This window comes from Thalassophryne amazonica, chromosome 2, assembly GCF_902500255.1.
Source record: "Thalassophryne amazonica chromosome 2, fThaAma1.1, whole genome shotgun sequence".
Classification (NCBI taxonomy): Eukaryota; Metazoa; Chordata; class Actinopteri; order Batrachoidiformes; family Batrachoididae; genus Thalassophryne; species Thalassophryne amazonica.
Window position 1 is genome coordinate 6,479,726 of NC_047104.1, and position 21,475 is coordinate 6,501,200.

At 39.5% G+C, this 21,475-nt stretch overlaps 1 protein-coding gene and 1 long non-coding RNA gene across 2 annotated transcripts; both read right to left on the reverse strand.

Annotated features, from left to right (window-relative positions):
* Positions 1-1,216: 1,216 nt before the first annotated feature.
* On the reverse strand, positions 1,217-10,539 carry LOC117521993. The gene is made up of 3 exons (XR_004564111.1): positions 10,529-10,539; positions 4,584-5,005; positions 1,217-1,226 (listed from the first exon to the last, which is right to left on the reverse strand). It is a non-coding gene; the product is annotated as an uncharacterized LOC117521993 (long non-coding RNA).
* Positions 4,616-14,402, reverse strand: LOC117521982 (ADP-ribosylation factor GTPase-activating protein 2-like). The gene is made up of 6 exons (XM_034183350.1): positions 14,239-14,402; positions 7,372-7,522; positions 7,134-7,260; positions 6,889-6,976; positions 5,524-5,648; positions 4,616-5,401 (listed from the first exon to the last, which is right to left on the reverse strand). The coding sequence occupies exons 3-6, from the start codon at positions 7,161-7,163 to the stop codon at positions 5,381-5,383; spliced, it is 264 nt and encodes an 87-aa protein (XP_034039241.1). The 5' UTR covers positions 7,164-7,260; positions 7,372-7,522; positions 14,239-14,402; the 3' UTR covers positions 4,616-5,380.
* Between the last annotated feature and the right edge of the window lie 7,073 nt (positions 14,403-21,475).

Genomic DNA, 21,475 nt, shown 5'->3' on the forward strand with positions numbered 1-21,475 from the left:
TAGATGTGGCGGCACCATCACATGCTCCCTGAAGCTTTGTAACATTTGTGGCTCTGAACCCACCATCTGTCATTTGGATGTTTTGGAGGTATAAGGATAATTTTTCATTGTTTTTTTAAGCGTGTGATTCCTTGAATTTTTGTCAACCTTGCAATAAAAATAAATTTTGGATACAACATCAAAATTGAGCCAATAATGTTGCACCAACATTATTGCACCGTGTATGACATTATGCGGGAAAATGTGGCAATACACGTTGGACCATCAAACCAATAAAATTTCATGCACGTCGTTGCATCATATTTTAATCGATAACGGCGCCAACACAATGTATGTTTTCCGCAAAACTTCATAGTGAGATATTATGCAGGAAAATGGCAATACACGTTGGCCACCAAACTGTCGATGCGTAATGTTACATCAACTTTTAACCAATAACGTTGGACAGACATGATGCATGTTTTCCCTCATAATCTTGTAGTGCAACATTATGCAAAAGGCGTAATCACTCTGGTGTGTTTTGGGGCCACCAGGGGTCTTGGGCCAGTTGGTTAGACAGTGTTCAGAGTAATAGTAGTGCTATGTGACTAAAAAGATTAATCCAGGTTTTGAGTATATTTCTTATTGTTACATGGGAAACAAGGTACCAGTAGATTCTCACAAATCCAACAAGACCAAGCATTCATGATATGCACACTCTTAAGGCTATGAAATTGGGCTATTAGTAAAAAAAAAAACGTAGAAAAGGGGGTGTTTACAATAATAGTATCATCTGCTGTTGACGCTACAAACTCAAAACTATTATGTTCAAACTGCTTTTTTAGCAATCCTGTGAATCACTAAACTAGTATTTAGTTGTATAACCACAGTTTTTCATGATTTCTTCACATCTGCAAGGCATTAATTTTGTTGGTTTGGAACCAAAATTTTGCTGGTTTACTTGTACTATTATTCTGAACACTGCTGTACTTTGTTGGATCTGAGCAAATGGTTTGGGTTGACATGGATCAAACTGCTACAGCCAGCTGGAGTCAAACCCACAGTCCTGGTTTGAGTGTTTGACAGTTTATGACATGACAGCAAAAACTGGTTTCAGGCCCAGTTCACACAAATCAGACGACAGAAAAACAAACATTTCTCATCTTTATTACTCCAGTTTGGTGGCCTACGAATAAATAGTTGTCTGTTTGTCCTTTGTCGCTCAGGAAGAATCATTTAGAACTCATCTATTAAACAACCAAAAACGAGAAGAAGAAAAAGGGTTTCCAGTCCTCTGAGCAAATAACTGGTCAAATGTCCATCCTGCTGATGGTGACATCGGAAATAAATGGCTGTGACCACGATTTATAGTTACAGTCGTCGGAGAAATGTTAAACAGTGAAAACGACCATTTATCAGAAGCCAAGAAGTCGGAGTGTTTAAGACAAATCCAGAATCCAAAGATCCCGTTCAAACCATTACCTTCAGTTTAAATCAGTTCACGATTTGTGCCCAAATCAAAAATATCCAGTAAACAAGCATCCTTATTATAGTAGACATTTAAAGCCTGATTATCTCCAAATTAAAGTCAGTTTGATTTTGATGTTAATTACTCAGAGTAAAATAAAACCTGGTGTAACGGGGTTCATAGCCTCTATCAGCAAACAAATGCAAGACAGCAGGGGCCTGTACTATGAAGCGGAGTTAACTTAATCAGATGTAACCCAGGGTCAATCTCTTAAACCGGGGTTGACAAAACCTGGTTTTCTCAAGTGGTGTTAATCGGTACTACGATGCTGAGTAAGATCTTGATGTGTTGAACCTGTGTTAACCTAATTGGAGTTTGTGCGCGTTCACATAAAAGGGGCAGGTTGCAGTGCACATCACCATTTTTCTATGGTGGTGCGGTCACCTTACTTTACCGAAGAAGAATGCATGATTATTATGCGGAGCTACGAGGAACGTTAAGGGGGAAATCGAACACATCGTCTGCCAATAAAGCAAGACAGGCTTGCTGGCAACGTATTGCTGATCAGGTAAATGCTCACGTCATCTAAGGATTTAAAGCCATTAATGGTCGTTCTGTTAACATAGTTACATATATATCACTTTGGCATGAAGGTTATCCAAAAGGACAGCCCCATGTGGGGAGAAAAAGAATGTGAAATATGTAATTATAGTAATTGTATATTAGAATATTTAGAAAAATCAACCAAACCAAAGCAACTCTTATGTGGCTGAAATAAGTGAAAAGAAGGTGAGCTTAGAGTGGACTACACGATAATGGGTGTATGAAATAGGCCGAATAGAACGGCTATACCTGCACATTGATACTGTGAAAAGATTTGCGATTGACATAATCGCCCTTGTGCACTGATTGGGATTTGCGTGCAATGAATGGCTCCTATTACTCTTGGGAAACGTAGGAGAAATTGTTATTGATAAGCCCCACTTCGCCTAATTAATGAACATGCATTAGACCTATTTTGATATTAGTAATTACCCACGATTGCATAAAACCCTTCTTTGATTTGCATTGCGGATAAATGGCCAGGGAAAACGACAAATGCATCCAACAGTTTAGATAGAGCAAGTACTACCTTGCGAATCATACGACATACAGTATTCTTGCTCAGATGTTCAGCATCACCAATGGAATTATCCACTGGCAAAATATTTAAGCGCAAAGGCACATTATCTGCTCGATTGTCAGGGCATTGTTGCGATGGGTGATGTTACAGACTTCTGGCCCGATCAACTGACAAAGATAACGAATTCCCTCGGCTGAGAATCTATATCTTTCATAGAGAATATCGTCCGGGTATGTCAGCGGATTCTGGCGGTCTTTAAAAGCCCTCGCCCTGCGTGGAGAGCCCCTCACAATTTGTGCCCCAATATCAAACGGATCATTCAGGTAGGCCGGCATTGTCTTCGGAGTGATTGAAGGTGGATGGGCGGTACTTATAAAGGGAGTGGTTAAGCGAAAACCTCAAGCTAAACTAGAACATAACCTGCTCGGAGCAGGTTTGGCACGCAGCGTAAATTGCCATGGCAGCATACCTCGATCAAAACCTATCCACCTTTCGTAGTACGGGTTAACCGGGAAGTTACTCCACGTCATCAACTTACTCCCGAAGTTACCCTGATAAGCCAGTAACCCCGCTTCGTAGTATAGGCCCCAGGTAACTGATGAAAAAAAACAACAAAAAAAAGAACACTTTCTGTGCCTGTTCTTCAGTGTAGCACATGTGCACACCACAGCTTGTACTGTTACTTAACATACAGACTTTTAAATTCTAGAAATAACCAAGATGGACAAATAGATCTGTGATGGCCAACATATTGGATGTTATTAGACAATTTGGACAAAACAAATCATCAGTTAGACACAGAGTAAGCGGTTGAAGACGAGAGTGAATCCATGTGATTTTTTTTTTTTAAATCAGCTCTTTAATTTGGGATGTTTGTGTGTTATACTGTATTTTTATTTTTGGTGTTATTCTTTTTTTTATTGGGGGTTGTGTAATGGTTTGATTCCCTGGAAAGCCCTCAAACAAGATGAAGAATGGGAATCCAGGAACCTGTTTTTTTGGAAGAGCACTAATCCAGGTTCAATCATTTGATTTACAATATTTCAACACCAGAGGGTGTAAGAACACTAAAAGCTTCTGAAACATTTGCTTTGAAAACATTGCACAAGAGGTATTCCTATGACAGACTCTGGAACTACACTCAACAAAAATATAAACGCAACACTTTTGGTTTTGCTCCCATTTTGTATGAGATGAACTCAAAGATCTAAAACTTTTTCCACATACACAATATCACCATTTCCCTCAAATATTGTTCACAAACCAGTCTAAATCTGTGATAGTGAGCACTTCTCCTTTGCTGAGATAATCCATCCCACCTCACAGGTGTGCCATATCAAGATGCTGATTAGACACCATGATTAGTGCACAGGACGAGCATGCAGATGAGCTTCCCTGAGACGGTTTCTGACAGTTTGTGCAGAAATTCTTTGGTTATGCAAACCGATTGTTTCAGCAGCTGTCCGAGTGGCTGGTCTCAGACGATCTTGGAGGTGAACATGCTGGATGTGGAGGTCCTGGGCTGGTGTGGTTACACGTGGTCTGCAGTTGTGAGGCTGGTTGAATGTACTGCCAAATTCTCTGAAACGCCTTTGGAGACGGCTTATGGTAGAGACATGAACATTCAATACACGAGCAACAGTTCTGGTTGACATTCCTGCTGTCAGCATGCCAATTGCACGCTCCCTCAAATCTTGCGACATCTGTGGCATTGTGCTGTGTGATAAAACTGCACCTTTCAGAGTGGCCTTTTATTGTGGACAGTCTAAGGCACACCTGTGCACTAATCATGGTGTCTAATCAGCATCTTGATATGGCACACCTGTGAGATGGGATGGATTATCTCAGCAAAGGAGAAGTGCTCACTATCACAGATTTAGACTGGTTTGTGAACAATATTTGAGGGAAATGGTGATATTGTGTATGTGGAAAAAGTTTTAGATCTTTGAATTCATCTCATACAAAATGGGAGCAAAACCAAAAGTGTTGCGTTTATATTTTTGTTGAGTATACGTTCTGAAACAGGGGTGCTGCAAAGGTTTCGATCCGTTCTGAACAGTTTCAAGTTTAATTTCACAAATTTGCAGTACTGACAAAAGGCTGTGACATCACCGCGGCCCCACACATACACACTGTCCGTTCAGCCGAAAGAACGACAACAACGTGACTTTAATTCCACACCGAGCTGAACCAACTGGGACTCGGCAACATGTACGCTAACAGTTTATTGTGGGCTCAAACATTACGGCTGGTACGATCCTTTAGGCACCATTTGGCTCTTCTTTATAAATTTGAAACATCTGTTTAACCGTCACAGTGGTTCGAATAATTAGGCTGATTTGCCATTTGTCCCGTTGACTTAAACGCTCTTAAAAGATAATAAATAAACAGCAGCAAGGACGTCCAATATTAAATCCTCAGACAGAAAGTTCATGCTAACAAACGGTAAAAACGAACAGCGAAATGAACACTGGAGTGGATTCTTGTTCAAAGTAACACTGCAGCTTTTTCTGTATTCACAAGAAAAATTTAACTCTGAAAATGTAAGACCAAAAAAAGTTCTCCACAGCAAATTAGAATAAAAGTCTTCTTTTAGAAAACACCGCCCCCTCCATGGTTTAAGAAAATAAAACTGTTTGCTAATGAGGATGAGAGGAGAAAGTACTGTCGCACTCCTGTTCAGAGTCTCTACGGGCGAGGCAAGAAGATCTACTTCTGTTCTCCTGCAAGCCGTTCGAATTCCAGATCACCGCGGTTGGGACGACGTCTGGCCACAGTCGATCTTCTCGCAGGTCATCTGGTGATGACGTTCAGTAAGAGCCGTAGCGATCCTGGAACGAAGAGCAAAAGAAGGAAACATCTGGGTGGAAGCTCGTCACTTTAGCCCAACATACATTCTCATCGTTTTCCCTAAGTCACCTTCACGACGAAGGCCAATCAGCCACCAGCTTACCTGGATGGTATTCATGACGCCGTTGGCGAGGACAGCCATCTTTCCTGCGACGGTCTTCACTCCTTGTTTGAACTGTGCAATGTCTGGACCGGAGGGAAGAACGCCGTCAAATCCAGACATCCTCCCTGATGACAACCAAGGCAAATTCACTCTTAATTAGCTGTTAATGAATACTTATTACTGCATTAACATTGTTAATAAATCATTACTTAATACATTAATTAACTCTTAATTAACCGTTAGTGAATACTTAATACTGCATTAACATACTTAATAAATGATTAAACAATGTATTAGTTAACTCTTAATTAGCTGTTAGTTAATACTTATTACGGCATTAGCATCATTAATAAGTGGTTAATGCGCTTAGTTTCAGTTCAGAAGGCTCTGGGTTCAAATCCCACCCCTGCCACATTTCTCCATGTAATGTGGAGTTGCGTCAGGAAGGGCATCCGGCGTAAAACCTGTGCCAATTCAACATGCAGATCCACCTTGGATTTGCTGTGGCGACCCCGAGTGCAAAACAAGGGAGCAGCTGAAGGGACTCACTTTTTACTTAACAGTCAACTTTGAATTAACTTAGTTAATTCTTATTATTTCATTAACATCATTAATAAATTAAACATAATTAACTCTTAAATAACAGTTAATTCTCATTACTGTATTATCATTAACAAATAATTATTTAAGAGTTTACTCTTAATGAACTCTTAGTTAAATCACTGTATTAACATTAATGATTAGTTAACACAGTTCACTCTTAATTACCTGTTAGTTAATACTTACTGCATTATCATTAATAAATGATTACTTAATACACTAGTTAACTCTTAATTACCTGTTATTTAATACTTATTACTGTGGTATCATTAATTGATTACTTAATATATTGGTTAACTCTTAATCAACTGTTAATGCTTATTTCATTAACACAACTAAAATTGTCAACATATTCGCTCACACTAATTAACTCTGTTAACTCATTACGGTTTTAACATAATTAATAAATTATTATTTAACAGTTCACTCTTTTTTTTGTGTTTAGGTCTTTAATCGCCTATTGTTCCCGGTGTGTAGTGAGCGCCTTGTGTGGCAGCATCCTCACATCGGGGTGAATGTGAGGCATTATTTGTAAAGGATTTGAGCATCTGATGCAGATGGAAAAGCGCTATATAAATGCAGTCCTTTTACTCTTAATTAGTTCATTCTTATTACGGTATTAACATTAACAAAGTACTACTTAACAGAGTTCATTCTTAATTAAATGTTAGTTAATTCTGAACATTCTGTAGGTTTTAGCGTTTCAGTTGACGCTGAAATCAGCCGAGGTTCTTTCTGGGGTTCTCCAGGAAGCCCGTGTTTTACCTTTCTGGTCACTCCCGTCGCCGAACAGGTCAGCTGAACTGATGGAGGTGCTGCCAGACAAACTCTCCAGTCTTGTCTTGGCGTCGTACTGAGACGCGGAGGAATACAAAGTCAGCATGTTCACATCACGATAACATTTGTCAGAAATAAACATGTCACAGGAAGATGGCCGAAGAGTTAGCGGCTAAAACGTAAGACTCATGAATGTAAGTTCTAAACAGCATCATAGTGACAGGAGGCATCACCTCAGCGCTGCTCTCTCGACCGAAGAACATGTCGGAGGAGATGGCCTTGGCGTTTGCGAACTTCTGCCTGGCCTCACTTGATTCTGATACAGGCCCCGACACCTCAGCTTTTCTTCTGCTGGGAAGTCTGGCTCACAAAGAGAAGAACAAAGCAGGCTGGACTAAAACCAATCGTGATTTCATGGACTTCAAAGAAAAGCTTGTATATAGCAGTTTTTTTGGGGGGGGTTCAACACACCTCTCTCCTATGGCTGAATACTAGAGATCGTAACCTCCTCTTTGGGGTCTTCTTTCTCCAGGGCCCAGGAGGTGGAAAAGGAGGCTGTTCCTCCATCAGAATCCCACCGAGATCCAAAGCCGTCTCCACTGTAAACGGGTTGTCCTTGTACCTGATGAACCATTAGACAGAAAATAAAGAATTTAAGCTCTAAGTAGAAGGTTTGACCACATTACTCCCATTCTGGCATCCCTTGATTGGCTACGGTTTCTGCCAGATTGGATTTTAAAGTTTTATTGTTGGTTTATAAAACTGTTCATGGACTGGCGCCTTCCTACTTGGCGGACTTGGTTAAGCCCTACGTACCTGCGAGGCCTTTGTGTTCACAGGGCGCAGGGCTTCTGTGTATTCCGAGGATGAACAAGAAGTCTGTGGGGTATAGAGCCTTCTCCTACCGTGGTCCGGCTCTTTGGAATGATCTACCTGCTGTTATTCGGCAGTCTGACACGGTGGAGATTTTAAATCAAGACTGAAGACCCACTTTTTTTTAGACTGTGTTATCATTAACTTTTTAATCTGTTTGTGTTTGCTTTGTAATTTCTTTTTATTCTACTGTGTTTTATCTTTTAACTGTGCTTTTCTTGCTTTTAATTTTGATTTTAGATTAATTTGTGTTGTGAATTATGTGAAGTGCCTTGGGGCGACTGTCGTGATTTGGCGCTATATAAATTAATAAATTGAAATTAGTTAACTCTTAATTAACTGTCACTTAATACTTATTATTTCATTAACAAAATTAAATTGTCAGCATATTCGCTCATGCTAATTAACCCAATTAACTCTCATTACTGTTTTAACATAATTAATAATGATTATTTAACAGTTCGCTCTTAATTAGTTAATTCCTATTACTGTATTAACATGAACAAAGTACTACTTAACAGAGTTCATTCTTAATTAAATGTTAGTTAATATGACACTTGACAGCCCCTGGATGGGACACCAGTCCATCACAGGTTGTCTTGTCCAAGGCCACAGACAAGCAGCCTGACCAGGAATCAACTTAGGTCTACATATTGGAAGCCCAACTCCTGGCACATTCTTCCTGTTTTCACGAGGGTCCACCGGTTTCCTCCCATGTCCAAAGACATGCAGGTTGGTTGAAATAGAAACTTTACATTGGGTCACGTGTGTGTTTGTCCAACTACATGTGGCGCTGAGACGGACTGGTGGCTTGTCCGGGTGAATCAAATCAATCAAATCATTTAATTTATATAGCGCCAAATCACAACAAACAGTTGCCCCAAGGCGCTTTATATGGTAAGGCAAAAGCCATACAATAATTACAGAAAAACCCCAACGGTCAAAACGACCCCCTATTGAGCAAGCACTTGGCGACAGTGGGAAGGAAAAACTCCCTTTAACAGGAAGAAACCTCCAGCAGAACCAGGCTCAGGGAGGGGCAGTCTTCTGCTGGGACTGGTTGGGGCTGAGGGAGAGAACCAGGAAAAAGACATGCTGTGGAGGGGAGCAGAGATCAATAACTAATGATTAAATGCAGAGTGGTGCATACAGAGCAAAAAGAGGTGAATAAAAACAACAGTGCATCATGGGAACCCCCCAGCAGTCTAAGTCTATAGCAGCATAACTAAGGGATGGTTCAGGGTCACCTGATCCAACCCTAACTATAAGCTTTAGCAAAAAGGAAAGTTTTAAGCCTAATCTTAAAAGTAGAGAGGGTGTCTGTCTCCCTGATCTGAATTGGGAGCTGGTTCCACAGGAGAGGAGCCTGAAAGCTGAAGGCTCTGCCTCCCATTCTACTCTTACAAACCCTAGGAACTACAAGTAAGCCTGCAGTCTGAGAGCGAAGCGCTCTATTGGGGTGATATGGTACTACGAGGTCCCTAAGATAAGATAGGACCTGATTATTCAAAACCTTATAAGTAAGAAGAAGAATTTTAAATTCTATTCTAGAATTAACAGGAAGCCAATGAAGAGAGGCCAATATGGGTGAGATATGCTCTCTCCTTCTAGTCCCCGTTAGTACTCTAGCTGCAGCATTTTGAATTAACTGAAGGCTTTTAGGGAACTTTTAGGACAACCTGATAATAATGAATTACAATAGTCCAGCCTAGAGGAAATAAATGCATGAATTAGTTTTTCAGCATCACTCTGAGACAAGACCTTTCTAATTTTAAAGATATTGCGTAAATGCAAAAAAGCAGTCCTACATATTTGTTTAATATGCGCTTTGAATGACATATCCTGATCAAAAATGACTCCAAGATTTCTCACAGTATTACTAGAGGTCAGGGTAATGCCATCCAGAGTAAGGATCTGGTTAGACACCATGTTTCTAAGATTGTGGGGCCAGTACAATAACTTCAGTTTTATCTGAGTTTAAAAGCAGGAAATTAGAGGTCATCCATGTCTTTATGTCTGTAAGACAATCCTGCAGTTTAGCTAATTGGTGTGTGTCCTCTGGCTTCATGGATAGATAAAGCTGGGTATCATCTGCGTAACAATGAAAATTTAAGCAATACCATCTAATAATACTGCCTAAGGGAAGCATGTATAAAGTGAATAAAATTGGTCTTAGCACAGAACCTTGTGGAACTCAACTCAACTTTAGTCTGTGAAGAAGATTCCCCATTTACATGAACAAATTGTAATCTATTAGACAAATATTATTCAAACCACTGCAGCGCAGTGCCTTTAATACCTATGGCATGCTCTAATCTCTGTAATAAAATTTTATGATCAAACAGTATCAAAAGCAGCACTGAGGTCTAACAGAACAAGCACAGAGATGAGTCCACTGTCCGAGGCCATAAGAAGATCATTTGTAACCTTCACTAATGCTGTTTCTGTACTATGATGAATTCTAAAACCTGACTGAAACTCTTCAAATAGACCATTCCTCTGCAGATGATCAGTTAGCTGTTTTACAACTACCCTTTCAAGAATTTTTGAGAGAAAAGGAAGGATGGCTTTTTAAGTAATGGTTTAATTACTGCCACCTTAAAAGCCTGTGGTACATAGCCAACTAATAAAGATAGATTGATCATATTTAAGATCGAAGCATTAAATAATGGTAGGGCTTCCTTGAGCAGCCTGGTAGGAATGCGGTCTAATAAACATGTTGATGGTTTGGATGAAGTAACTAATGAAAAATAACTCAGACAGAACAATCAGAGAGAAAGAGTCTAACCAAATACCGGCATCACTGAAAGCAGCCAAAGATAACGATACGTCTTTTGGATGGTTATGAGTAATTTTTTCTCTAATAGTTAAAATTTTGTTAGCAAAGAAAGTCATGAAGTCATTACTAGTTAAAGTTAATGGAATACTCAGCTCAATAGAGCTCTGACTCTTTGTCAGCCTGGCTACAGTGCTGAAAAAGAAACCTGGGGTTGTTCTTATTTTCTTCAATTAGTGATGAGTAGAAAGATGTCCTAGCTTTACGGAGGGCTTTTTTATAGAGCAACAGACTTTTTCCAGGCTAAGTGAAGATCTTCTAAATTAGTGAGACGCCATTTCCTCTCCAACTTACGGGTTATCTGCTTTAAGCTACGAGTTTGTGAGTTATACCACAGAGTCAGGCACTTCTGATTTAAAGCTCTCTTTTTCAGAGGAGCTACAGCATCCAAAGTTGTCTTCAATGAGGATGTAAAACTATTGACGAGATACTCTATCTCACTTACAGAGTTTAGGTAGCTACTCTGCACTGTGTTGGTATATGGCATTAGAGAACATAAAGAAGGAATCATATCCTTAAACCTAGTTACAGCGCTTTCTGAAAGACTTCTAGTGTAATGAACTTATTCCCCACTGCTGGGTAGTCCATCAGAGTAAATGTAAATGTTATTAAGAAATGATCAGACAGAAGGGAGTTTCAGGGAATACTGTTAAGACTTCTATTTCCATACCATAAGTCAGAAACAAGATCTAAGATACGAGTAAAGTGGTGGGTGGACTCATTTACATTTTGAGCAAAGCCAATAGAGTCTAATAATAGATTAAATGCAGTGTTGAGGCTGTCATTCTCAGCATCTGTGTGGATGTTAAAATCGCCCACTATAATATCTTATCTGAGCTAAGCACTAAGTCAGACAAAAGGTCTGAAAATTCACAGCGAAACTCACAGTACCGACCAGGTGGACGATAGATAATAACAAATAAAACTGGTTTTTGGGACTTCCAATTTGGATGGACAAGACTAAGAGTCAAGCTTTCAAATGAATTAAAGCTCTGACAAGAGGCAGGGTTGTCCAATGACCCCTGTCCCAACAACCCTGCCTCTTGTCCATTGACCCCTGGGACAGGCTCCAACCTCGCTGTGACCCTTAATTGGAGTAAGCAGGTCTAGAAAACGAATGCTGCTGACTGGTTTTGAAACCGTATCTTCCGTTTTGGTGATGATGTTCTTCTTCTCTCAGTTTCAGAACAGTTTAGTGGAGTAGAGAATAGAGAAATTGTGTATTTGGTGAAACAAGCAGCAAATCTTATACGTTGATTCTCATGATATAAATCAGCATATCTGGTCGACTGGACACTTGAAAGTTGATCAATGATATTGATGTCAAATTCCATGTTTTCATGTTTTATTTGCAATGTAATATGGTCCATTTTGCTGATGTGCCAAATTAGAATGGTGCATCACGTTCAGTATTAATGGGTTCCACCCAGCAAGTTTTTAAAGTGTTCATTTGAACACTTCTTGAATCTACTGCGTGTCGGCCTGTTAAAAGGTGTTTAGGGTCAAATATTGTGTTTGTAATGGCAAAAATGCAACTGATGCCACCAAGAGTGTCATATTGCTGTTGGAACATGAAAAAGTAAATCCACATGCCTGAAAACCTGCAATTTCACACAAAGATCACACAAATCAAATAAGTAACAGCATTTTTTTTGTGGGGGGGGGGGGGGGGGCATGTTGAGATGGCAGATCCACTGTGATGAATAAACACACACACTTTTACATGAATATTACAGTAGTGTTCAGAATAATAGTAGTGCTATGTGACTAAAAAGATTAATCCAGGTTTACATTGGAAACAAGGTACCAGTAGATTCTCACAAATCCAACAAGACCAAGCATTCATGATATGCACACTCTTAAGGCTATGAAATTGGGCTATTAGTAAGAAAAAAAAAAAAAAAAGTAGAAAAGGGGGTGTTCACAATAATAGTCGTGTGGCATTCAGTCAGTGAGTTTGTCAATTTTTGTGGAACAAATAGGTGTGAATTAGGTGTCCCCTATTTAAGGATGAAGCCAACACCTGTTGAACATGCTTTTCCTCTTTGAAAGCCTGAGGAAAATGGGACGTTCAAGACATTGTTCAGAAGAACAGCGTAGTTTGATTAAAAAGTTGATTGGAGAGGGGAAAAACTTATACGCAGGTGCAAAAAATTATAGGCTGTTCATCTACAATGATCTCCAATGCTTTAAAATGGACAAAAAAACAGACGCGTGGAAGAAAATGGAAAACCATCAAAATGGATAGAAGAATAACCAGAATGGCAAAGGCTCACCCATTGATCAGCTCCAGCATGATCAAAGACAGTCTTGAGTTACCTGTAAGTGCTGTGACAGTTAGAAGACGCCTGTGTGAAGCTAATTTATTTGCAAGAATCCCCCGCAAAGTCCCTGTTAAATAAAAGACGTGCAGAAGAGGTTACAATTTGCCGAAGAACACATCAACTGGCCTAAAGAGAAATGGAGGAATATTTTGTGGACTGAATGAGAGTAAAATTGTTATTTTTGGGTCCAAGGGCCGCAGACATTTTGTGAGACGACCCCCAAACTCTGAATTCAAGCCACAGTTCACAGTGAAGACAGTGAAGCATGGTGGTGCAAGCATCATGATATGGGCATGTTTCTCCTACTATGGTGTTGGGCCTATATATCACATACCAGGTATCATGGATCAGTTTGGATATGTCAAAATACTTGAAGAGGTCATGTTGCCTGATGCTGAAGAGGACATGCCCTTGAAATGGGTGTTTCAACAAGACAATGACCCCAAGCACACTAGTAAACCAGCAAAATCTTGTTCCAAACCAACAAAATTAATGCCTCGCAGATGTGAAGAAATCATGAAAAAACTGTGGTTATACAACTAAATACTAGTTCAGTGATTCACAGGATTGATAAAAAAAGCAGTTTGAACATAATAGGTTTGAGTTTGTAGCATCAACAGCAGATGCTACTATTATTGTGAACACCCTCTTTTCTACTTTTTTTTTTTTTTTTTTTTTTTACTAATAGCCCAATTTCATAGCCTTAAGAGTGTGCATATCATGAACACTTGGTCTTGTTGGATTTGTGAGAATCTACTGGTACCTTGTTTCCCCATGTAACAATAAGAAATATACTCAAAACCTGGATTAATCTTTTTAGTCACACTAGCACTACTATTATTCTGAACGCTACTGTTTATCATGTAAAGTCAATCAAGTAGGAGCATGTCCATGCAAAAAGCATTTTTTCAGTAGGTCATTTTGGCTGCCATCTTGAATTTTCTAGTGGCCAGTCAACCAGATCTGGTCAGTACTACTTCAGGAATCATCACGTGAAATTTGGTGCTTCCTTCACTCCTATCGCCTTTCACAATAAAGTCCTCAAGTAAACTGCTGCCAGCTTGTGGGAACTTGAATCCACTCAGAGTATTTTATGAAGAGACAGCTCAATAAAACTGCTTGAAATATCACGTTTGTCAGGTGCCTCTTTCCTAGAACAAATATTGACACAATCATTCCCTCATGTGACCTCACAGGTCTTGTGACTACTGAGAACATGATGTTCAGATGATGCATCGTGTAGCTTGTCACTTTGTGATCGTTTGTGGGTTCAAACCACAAACAGCCAGCAGAAGCACGTCTTACTTTGGAGGTCCAGAGGTGAAGCCTGGTTCATCAAACATGTCCAGCTTTGAGCGACAGGAGCTCTTTGCACTGACTGGGGTCTCCTGTTCGATCATCTGCATCTCCGACATCACTGAGTGAGACACAGCGCTGAAACAAAAAAGCAGACCCACAAGAACGCACACAATCAGGAGTTTGAGATGATACAAGTACAATTTCAATTCAATTTATTTTCATTTATATAGCGCCAAATCACAACAAAGTTGCCTCAAGGCACTTCACACAAGTAAGATCTAACTAAACCAACCCCCAGAGCAAGAACACAAGTGACAGTGGTAAGAAAAAACTGTCTCTGATGATGTGAGGAAGAAACCTCAAGTAGACCAGACTCAAAGGCGTGACCCTCTGGGCCATGATACGGACACAACAGACCTGGGGGGGGGAACCACAGTTCTTCAGAGGGGTGCGAGGGATGGGTATCTTGGATGGGTTCTTTTTGGGTATTGTTAAGAATGATTTGATCCACCGACATCAATAGCCTTTTTGCTTAACGATTCTCTTATCATTCCTTCAGAGCGGCTGTTGTTTTTCAGGGTGTTCTATCGGGAAAATGACCATTTCTTTACGTTGATTACAGACCCTGCACTTCTGTAACGGCTCCACTTTGAAGTTTGAAACAACGAAGCAGTGTTCCGATCCTCTGCTTCACTGGTTCATTGCTCCGTTGCTTTTCAGAAGCTGCAAGTCTGCTTCTTAACCCCTCTCAAAGCCATTTAATAATGTCAATTGTGAGTCACTTTGTGGCAGATTAAAGTCACTAACTGTTTGTCTTGTTACAGGGAAGAAACAAGAATCTTCCTCCGTTCCGTTCGCACAGCTCCAAACACTACACCGCTCCTCTGCCGAGTCAAATGACACCTCTTTCCAAACGTTGTAACACAGATAAACTACAACAGACTAAAATGTTTTTTTTTTCCATCCTAAAATGAGACATTCTGCATTCTTTATGAATTACATTGATGCAGATGTGCAGCGCAGCCAGCTGCAAGAGCTCAGCTCAGAGGTATGAAGTGACATTCATGCCAATAATGTCTGAAAGGAAATGCTTTTGACAAAAACTACAGATTTTGTTTATTTTTATTTATGTCCAGAGATCAGGATCCAGTGAGCATTTCATATTTATTTACTTTAAGACTCAATAAAATGTACTGACACAGAAAGCCTGTAAAGCCTATTTTTAGTACACAGAAAATTCACAGGAGGAATTTATAAGGGAATCGATAAGGAATCGGATTGATAATGGCATCGATAAAATCTTATCAATACCCATCCGTTTGAATTAATATGTTAAAATGTGTTAGTTATGCCAAAGACATTTAAAAACACACAGAGATGTTTAAATGTTTAAAAAATAGAAGAATAAAAAGTTCTTTATGAACATGTTTAAAATGTTTGAAAAGGGTGTAAAATGTGTAAAAGAATAGAAAGTTCTTTAAAAACATGCTTAAAATGTTTGAAAGGGTGTAAAATGTGTGAAAGAATAAAAGTTCTTTAAAAACATGTTTAAAATGTTTGAAAAGGGTGTAAAATGTGTAAATGCAGAGCCAGTTCCTTAAAAACACATACTTTTCAAATGTGTTTAAGATGTATAAAGGGGGGGGGGGGGGGGAGCAGCTATTATTTGTTCTGAGGGGGGGGCTCACTCTCCACACTCTGAAAACCCCTGTTCTAAGGTGATCGCCGGCCACAAGCCCCAAGTTTCACTAGCTTCACTAAAAGACCCAGACTTTAGATAAAGTTGAGGTCGTGGCACGCTCCGTTTACTATAAAATGAATAAAAAGAGTAAAAGCATAGTAACATACTATGTCAGTATGCTAGCCATACAAAAGGGAAAATAAGTGTGTCTTAAGTCTGGACTTGAAAGTCTGTACAGAATCTGACTGTTTTATAGACACAGTGAGATCATTCCACAGAACAGGGCACAATAAGAGAAAGCTCTGAGACCCACAGACTTTTTATTCATCGTAGGGACACAAAGTAGTCCTGCACCCTGACAACGCAGAGCCCAGGCCGGTATCGTAGGGTTTAATTACAACTCCAATTCCAATGAAGAAGTTGCGACGTTGTGTGAAATGTAAATAAAAACAGAATATAATGATTTGCAAATCCTCTTCAACCTATATTCAGTTGAATACACCACAAGACAAGATATTTAATGTTCAAACTGATAAACTTTGTTTTTGTCCGAACATTTGCTCATTTTTGATTCTCTGAATCTTCTTAGTATGGCCTGTAGATGATGGAATCCCTAAATTCTGTACAGCGTATCACAGCGGCCACCGCGTCGTAATCCAGAATGGGCATGGGACACAAAATGACGTGACCGATACGTCACATGAAAACCCTCTATAGGTGGTTGTCCATGAATACATGTTGACACCGTGTCGAACAAACTTTGAGTTATGCTTGTTTTTGTTGATCAAATCAGAGTAATAGGTCCACTTTGTAGCCAGTAGTGCATGCTTATAGTCTAAGATGGCATCAGGCCACACAAGGTGGAATACTTCCAATTTTGAACTACGTAATTTCCGTTCTAGACCTCTATCTAGCCTTATGCTTGAGGGCATGCAAGTAATCACTGAACCAAGTGTTTTTTTTCTGGGGGATGGGGAGGTTTAATATAGGTGGCGCAATCATATCGAGTGTAGTTTTGAGCGCTGAGTTTAAACTGTCCACAAGACTGTCTATTTATTGGGAATTTTTCAAATGTGGAGCTAAGATATCAGGCAGTCTAGCATCAACTTCATTTGTAGTTGAGGAGTTAATGTCTCACCGCAATAATAAATAAACATACATGTCAGCTTATACGGATTGTCCGTAAATTATATGGATTTTCCGAGTTTCAGAGTCATACGGACGTATAAATAAAGTCTTACGGATATTCAGGGTTTCGTCTGCAGCGGCTCTGTAATCAACCGTTTCTGCAGCGTGACTCCACTTTGATGCGTGAGCCAATGAAACAATGCTTCGATCCACTAGCTCGTTGGTTCTTTGATTCGCTGCTTTTCAGAAATGGCAAGTCCGCTTCTTAACCCCTCTCAAAGCCATTAAAATACCGCGAGTCACTTTGTGTGGATTAAAGTCACTAACTGGGACTCTTGTTGCAGTCAAGAAACGAGAATTGTCCTCCGTTCTGTTGACACAGCTCCAAACGCTGTGCGGCTCTCTGCTGAGACAGAGTCCGGTCGGTATTAATAACTTCAGAATGAATTGCCGCTTTAAATAAAATGACCCCTCTTTAAAATGTTGTATTACGGAAAAGAAAATACAATTGACTAAAACGTTTTTTCCTCCCAAAATGAGATGTCCTCATTCTTTACAAATGACGTGCAGCACAGCTGTAAGAGCTCAGCTCAGATGTATGGAAAGATATTTATGCCAATAATGTCTGAAAGGAAATGCTTTAGACAAAAACTAGATTTTGTTTATCCCTATTTATGTCCAGAGATCAAGGATTCACCATAAAGAGTTTATTATGTCCAAAGTTTAAGGATCCAGTGACCAATTTCATATTTACTTACTTTAAGACTCAATAAAATGTTCAATTTCAATTCAATTTCAATTTAATCGGGTTATAAAGTGCCAAATCACAACAAAAGCCGTCTCAAGGCGCCTCACATAGAACAGTTCAACATAAAAAATTTAAATAAATAAAATTTTAAAAATTCAAATGCATAATTAAAAACAGAAGTAAAAGACTAAAACAGATAAAAAAATAAAAACTATTGATAAGAAAGAAGAAAAATAGGCCTTAAGTCTTGACTTCAAATGTTTAATTGTTTTCCGTCATGATTGATTTGTTTTGGTATGTTGTGTGTTCTTGGTCTGTTTCTATGTTACTGGGACTACGGATGGAAATTATCATCCTGCTACAATCTGGCATATTTACATGTACCTATGTTCATTAATATGCATTGTCCCATTTCAAATAAACGTGACTACTTAAAAATGTCCACAGACTCCGACTGCCTCACGGTCGCAGGAAGATCGTTCCACAGAGCGGGTGCACGATAAGAAAAAGCTCTTTGACCCACTGACATAAAAAAGCTGTAAACCTTTTAGTACACAAAAAATTCACAAGAGGTATCGATAAGGGAATCAATAAGGAATCGGATCGATAATGGTATCGATAAAATCTTATCGATACCCATCCCTAATAAACACAGGGGTGAAGTCAAGGACCACTGACATGCCAGTCTGCAACATTGGCACTGGCGAGGCGATTTGCGATACACTTGATGAAGTTCTGAGGTATGTTTTATTTTGTACATTACATTCGATTTATTTTTTATTTTATTAATGTATTTCCATTAGTGACAAACAGTTCTTGTTTCAGTAAAAAATAACTAAATTTGACACATTCAGTTCTATAAAATTCAGCTTGACGCATGAATACTACATCTCTAATGTTTGAAAATCAACTGTGGAGGAAATACTAATGATCCTGACTTTAATGTCATTGTGGCAACTCATAATATGTGGACAAAAATCCAGTTATGTGATACCGCTATGTGGTTGTGTGTACTGTAATAAAACTGATTTTGGTGCGATTTGGAGGTTATAAGGATTTTGTGCTGATATTATGGATTTTCTCACTAGGTTATACAGGTGGCACACAGAAAACACAGCAGCGAGCCTATTAAGTGGTGATCAGAGACCACCGAAGCAAGAGACATGATGTCAATATTCGTGACAGCAATACCACGTGTGAGAACCAAATCCAGGGTATTTCCACTAATGTGCGTCGAGTCCTGAATGCATTGCTGAAATCTTAATGCAACCACAATTTCCATAAATGATTTGCAGAGGGGATCAGAAGGCTTATTTTATGTGAACGTTAAAGTCACCAATAATCAGAATGTTATCTGCACTAGTTGACAAGCTAGAGGTGAACGCACTAAATTCATCTAAGAATTCAAAGTATGGGCCAGGGGGCCTATATACAGTGACAAAGAAATACGGCTGATTTTTATTCTTGTGACCTTGGCAATACGTAGCACTGTGGGCAGAGCGGAGAATCAGATGTTCAAATTAATTATATTTATGATCCCCAACAGCTAATAAGCTAAACCTAGATTTGTAAATAAGAGCACAACCCCCGCCTTGCTTCGCCTCACGACGGACGTGACTAAAGGTACAAGTATATGCTGGTGGGCAGGCCTCATTTAAGGGAAGGACAGCTGTAGGTTTAAGCCAGGTTTCACATAACCCAATCATATCTAAGTGATGATCAATAATTAGATCATTAATCAATAATGATTTTGAGGACAGACCTAGACTAAGGACCTCAGGGGGTTGACCATTGGACTGTTTGGATTTAGGGGTGGTCCAGAGTAGCATATATAAGATGCCTGTAAGTACGTTTAGGTTTGACACATTCCACGCGGGTTGTAGGTAGCAGACACAAATATTTGATACTGCTGGAACAGCCAACAGGCCATCCTCAGTTTCTACATCATCCAATGTACTAATGGGTATTAAGTTTGCAAAGCATATCCCTCTATGATTTTTATGGATACATCTGTGGAGACAGGCCACAGTCTCAACTGGACCACTTTCCTTCCCTGCCACATAAACTGCACTATCACCATAGTGGATGCACTAATTTCCCCACATTCGTCATAAGCCTTGCAGGATCTCAAATCACCTGCTCCGTGGCCTGCTGCAATGTCCTAATGTCACTCCCCTGCATGCACAACTTCAGTGAATGACTGAAGTTCATCTGGTTTCACGGGGGGAGAAGACTAGTTTAGTATGTCACCACTGCCTTTGCAATGCCCTGAGTGACACTTGCCTCAGGCACAAAACTAATAAATTCACTCAGTCATGTGCACAGGCATGAAAAAAACACAGATGTCAACACCCCTGTCACACCCTGATGATTTCGCCAGTAAATGCCAACCATATTAAAAACGATGCCATGCATTTAATAAGTTATTGGGTAAGTTTTGTATAAAAAAAAAATGCTCATTAAAGCACACTGATATACACCATAATATGGCGAGTGCCTCAAAAACTTTTGAGCATTAACAATACTTTTGACGTATGCCAGCATGTGATTCATTCATCGCGCATATGTGGGATATAAGTTGTAGGTAAGTTATGTGATTGCTGACACACATTTCTTGTAAGATATTCATAAGCTGAAATGCGTCTGTTGATTGGCTGAAAGCTGCAGTCCTCATGTGAAGAGTTCAGACTGTTTCAAAGATGAAAACCATTCACTCACAGCGTAAATATAAAGTCAATCTGACCTTTTCATTTCAGTCGGAATCATCATCACAGCCTGACGAAAACGTAATCAAAGAAAATTTCACGATAAACCGGTTCTGGCTGCACACATGTACTGGATTAGGTCAAAGCACATAAATAACAACACGCGTGCACGGCCCTTAACATGTAAAATGTTGACCCTGCCCCCTAGTCAAAGTCTACATGATGGAAAATGTTGATCACGCAGGTTGTACAAGTCAGTCAGTTTGTTGTTTTTTTCCTGTCATTTTTTTCTGTGTAGTTTAGGACTAAAAATATGAGTGTGACTTTTTGTGTCCTTTGAGAACAACCTGGAAGGAGTTTTTGCAGGGTGGAGCTCTTAAATGACATCATTTGATCTCCTAGTTCTGGTTTACAAGGTGTATCGAATGGAGCTGTCTCAGTGCACTGGCCTGTAGGGGGCAGTAGTGAGTTCAGCCTTACAGGTCATATTCACCCTTAGAACCCTCATCATGCTCTCTTGCATCCTTTTCATCACAAATATATTCAAAGAACATATGGTTGCACAGTGTTCAAGACAAATATGTCTCACATTCAGAAAGCTGAAACTGTTCTGAACATTTTGATATGCAACACACTGGCATTATACTCAAAGAAAGTACCTTCAAAGAGAAGTTCCTTAAGGTACTGTCAGATCCAGAAAGTACCCTTAGGGCTTTCAAGGTTAAAGCAGCAGGGAACCCCCCCCCCCCCACACACACACACACACATTGGTGGTTAAAAATAAGCACTGAGAGACAAAATCCGTCCTTTGACCTGCTTCTAAAAACAGTAATTTAGTTTTTAGGGTAAAAGGATAAATACACGGGATACAATGTGTATTGCAATACATCGCTCACAATTTGCTACAGCGATTTTATTAATTTACTTTTCGCACTCATTTTTCAGTATCAGCAGTCAACGTCTGACATTAAGAAATGATTC

Coding starts and splice junctions, on each gene's coding strand:
- LOC117521982 (XM_034183350.1), bottom strand. CDS start 7,163: ATGTTCTTCGGTCGAGAGAGCAGCGCTGAG. Junction 5,649..6,888: donor CGACGGGAGTGACCAGAAAG/GTAAAACACGGG, acceptor GGTTGTCATCAG/GGAGGATGTCTGGATTTGAC. Junction 5,402..5,523: donor GCGTCATGAATACCATCCAG/GTAAGCTGGTGG, acceptor TCTTCGTTCCAG/GATCGCTACGGCTCTTACTG.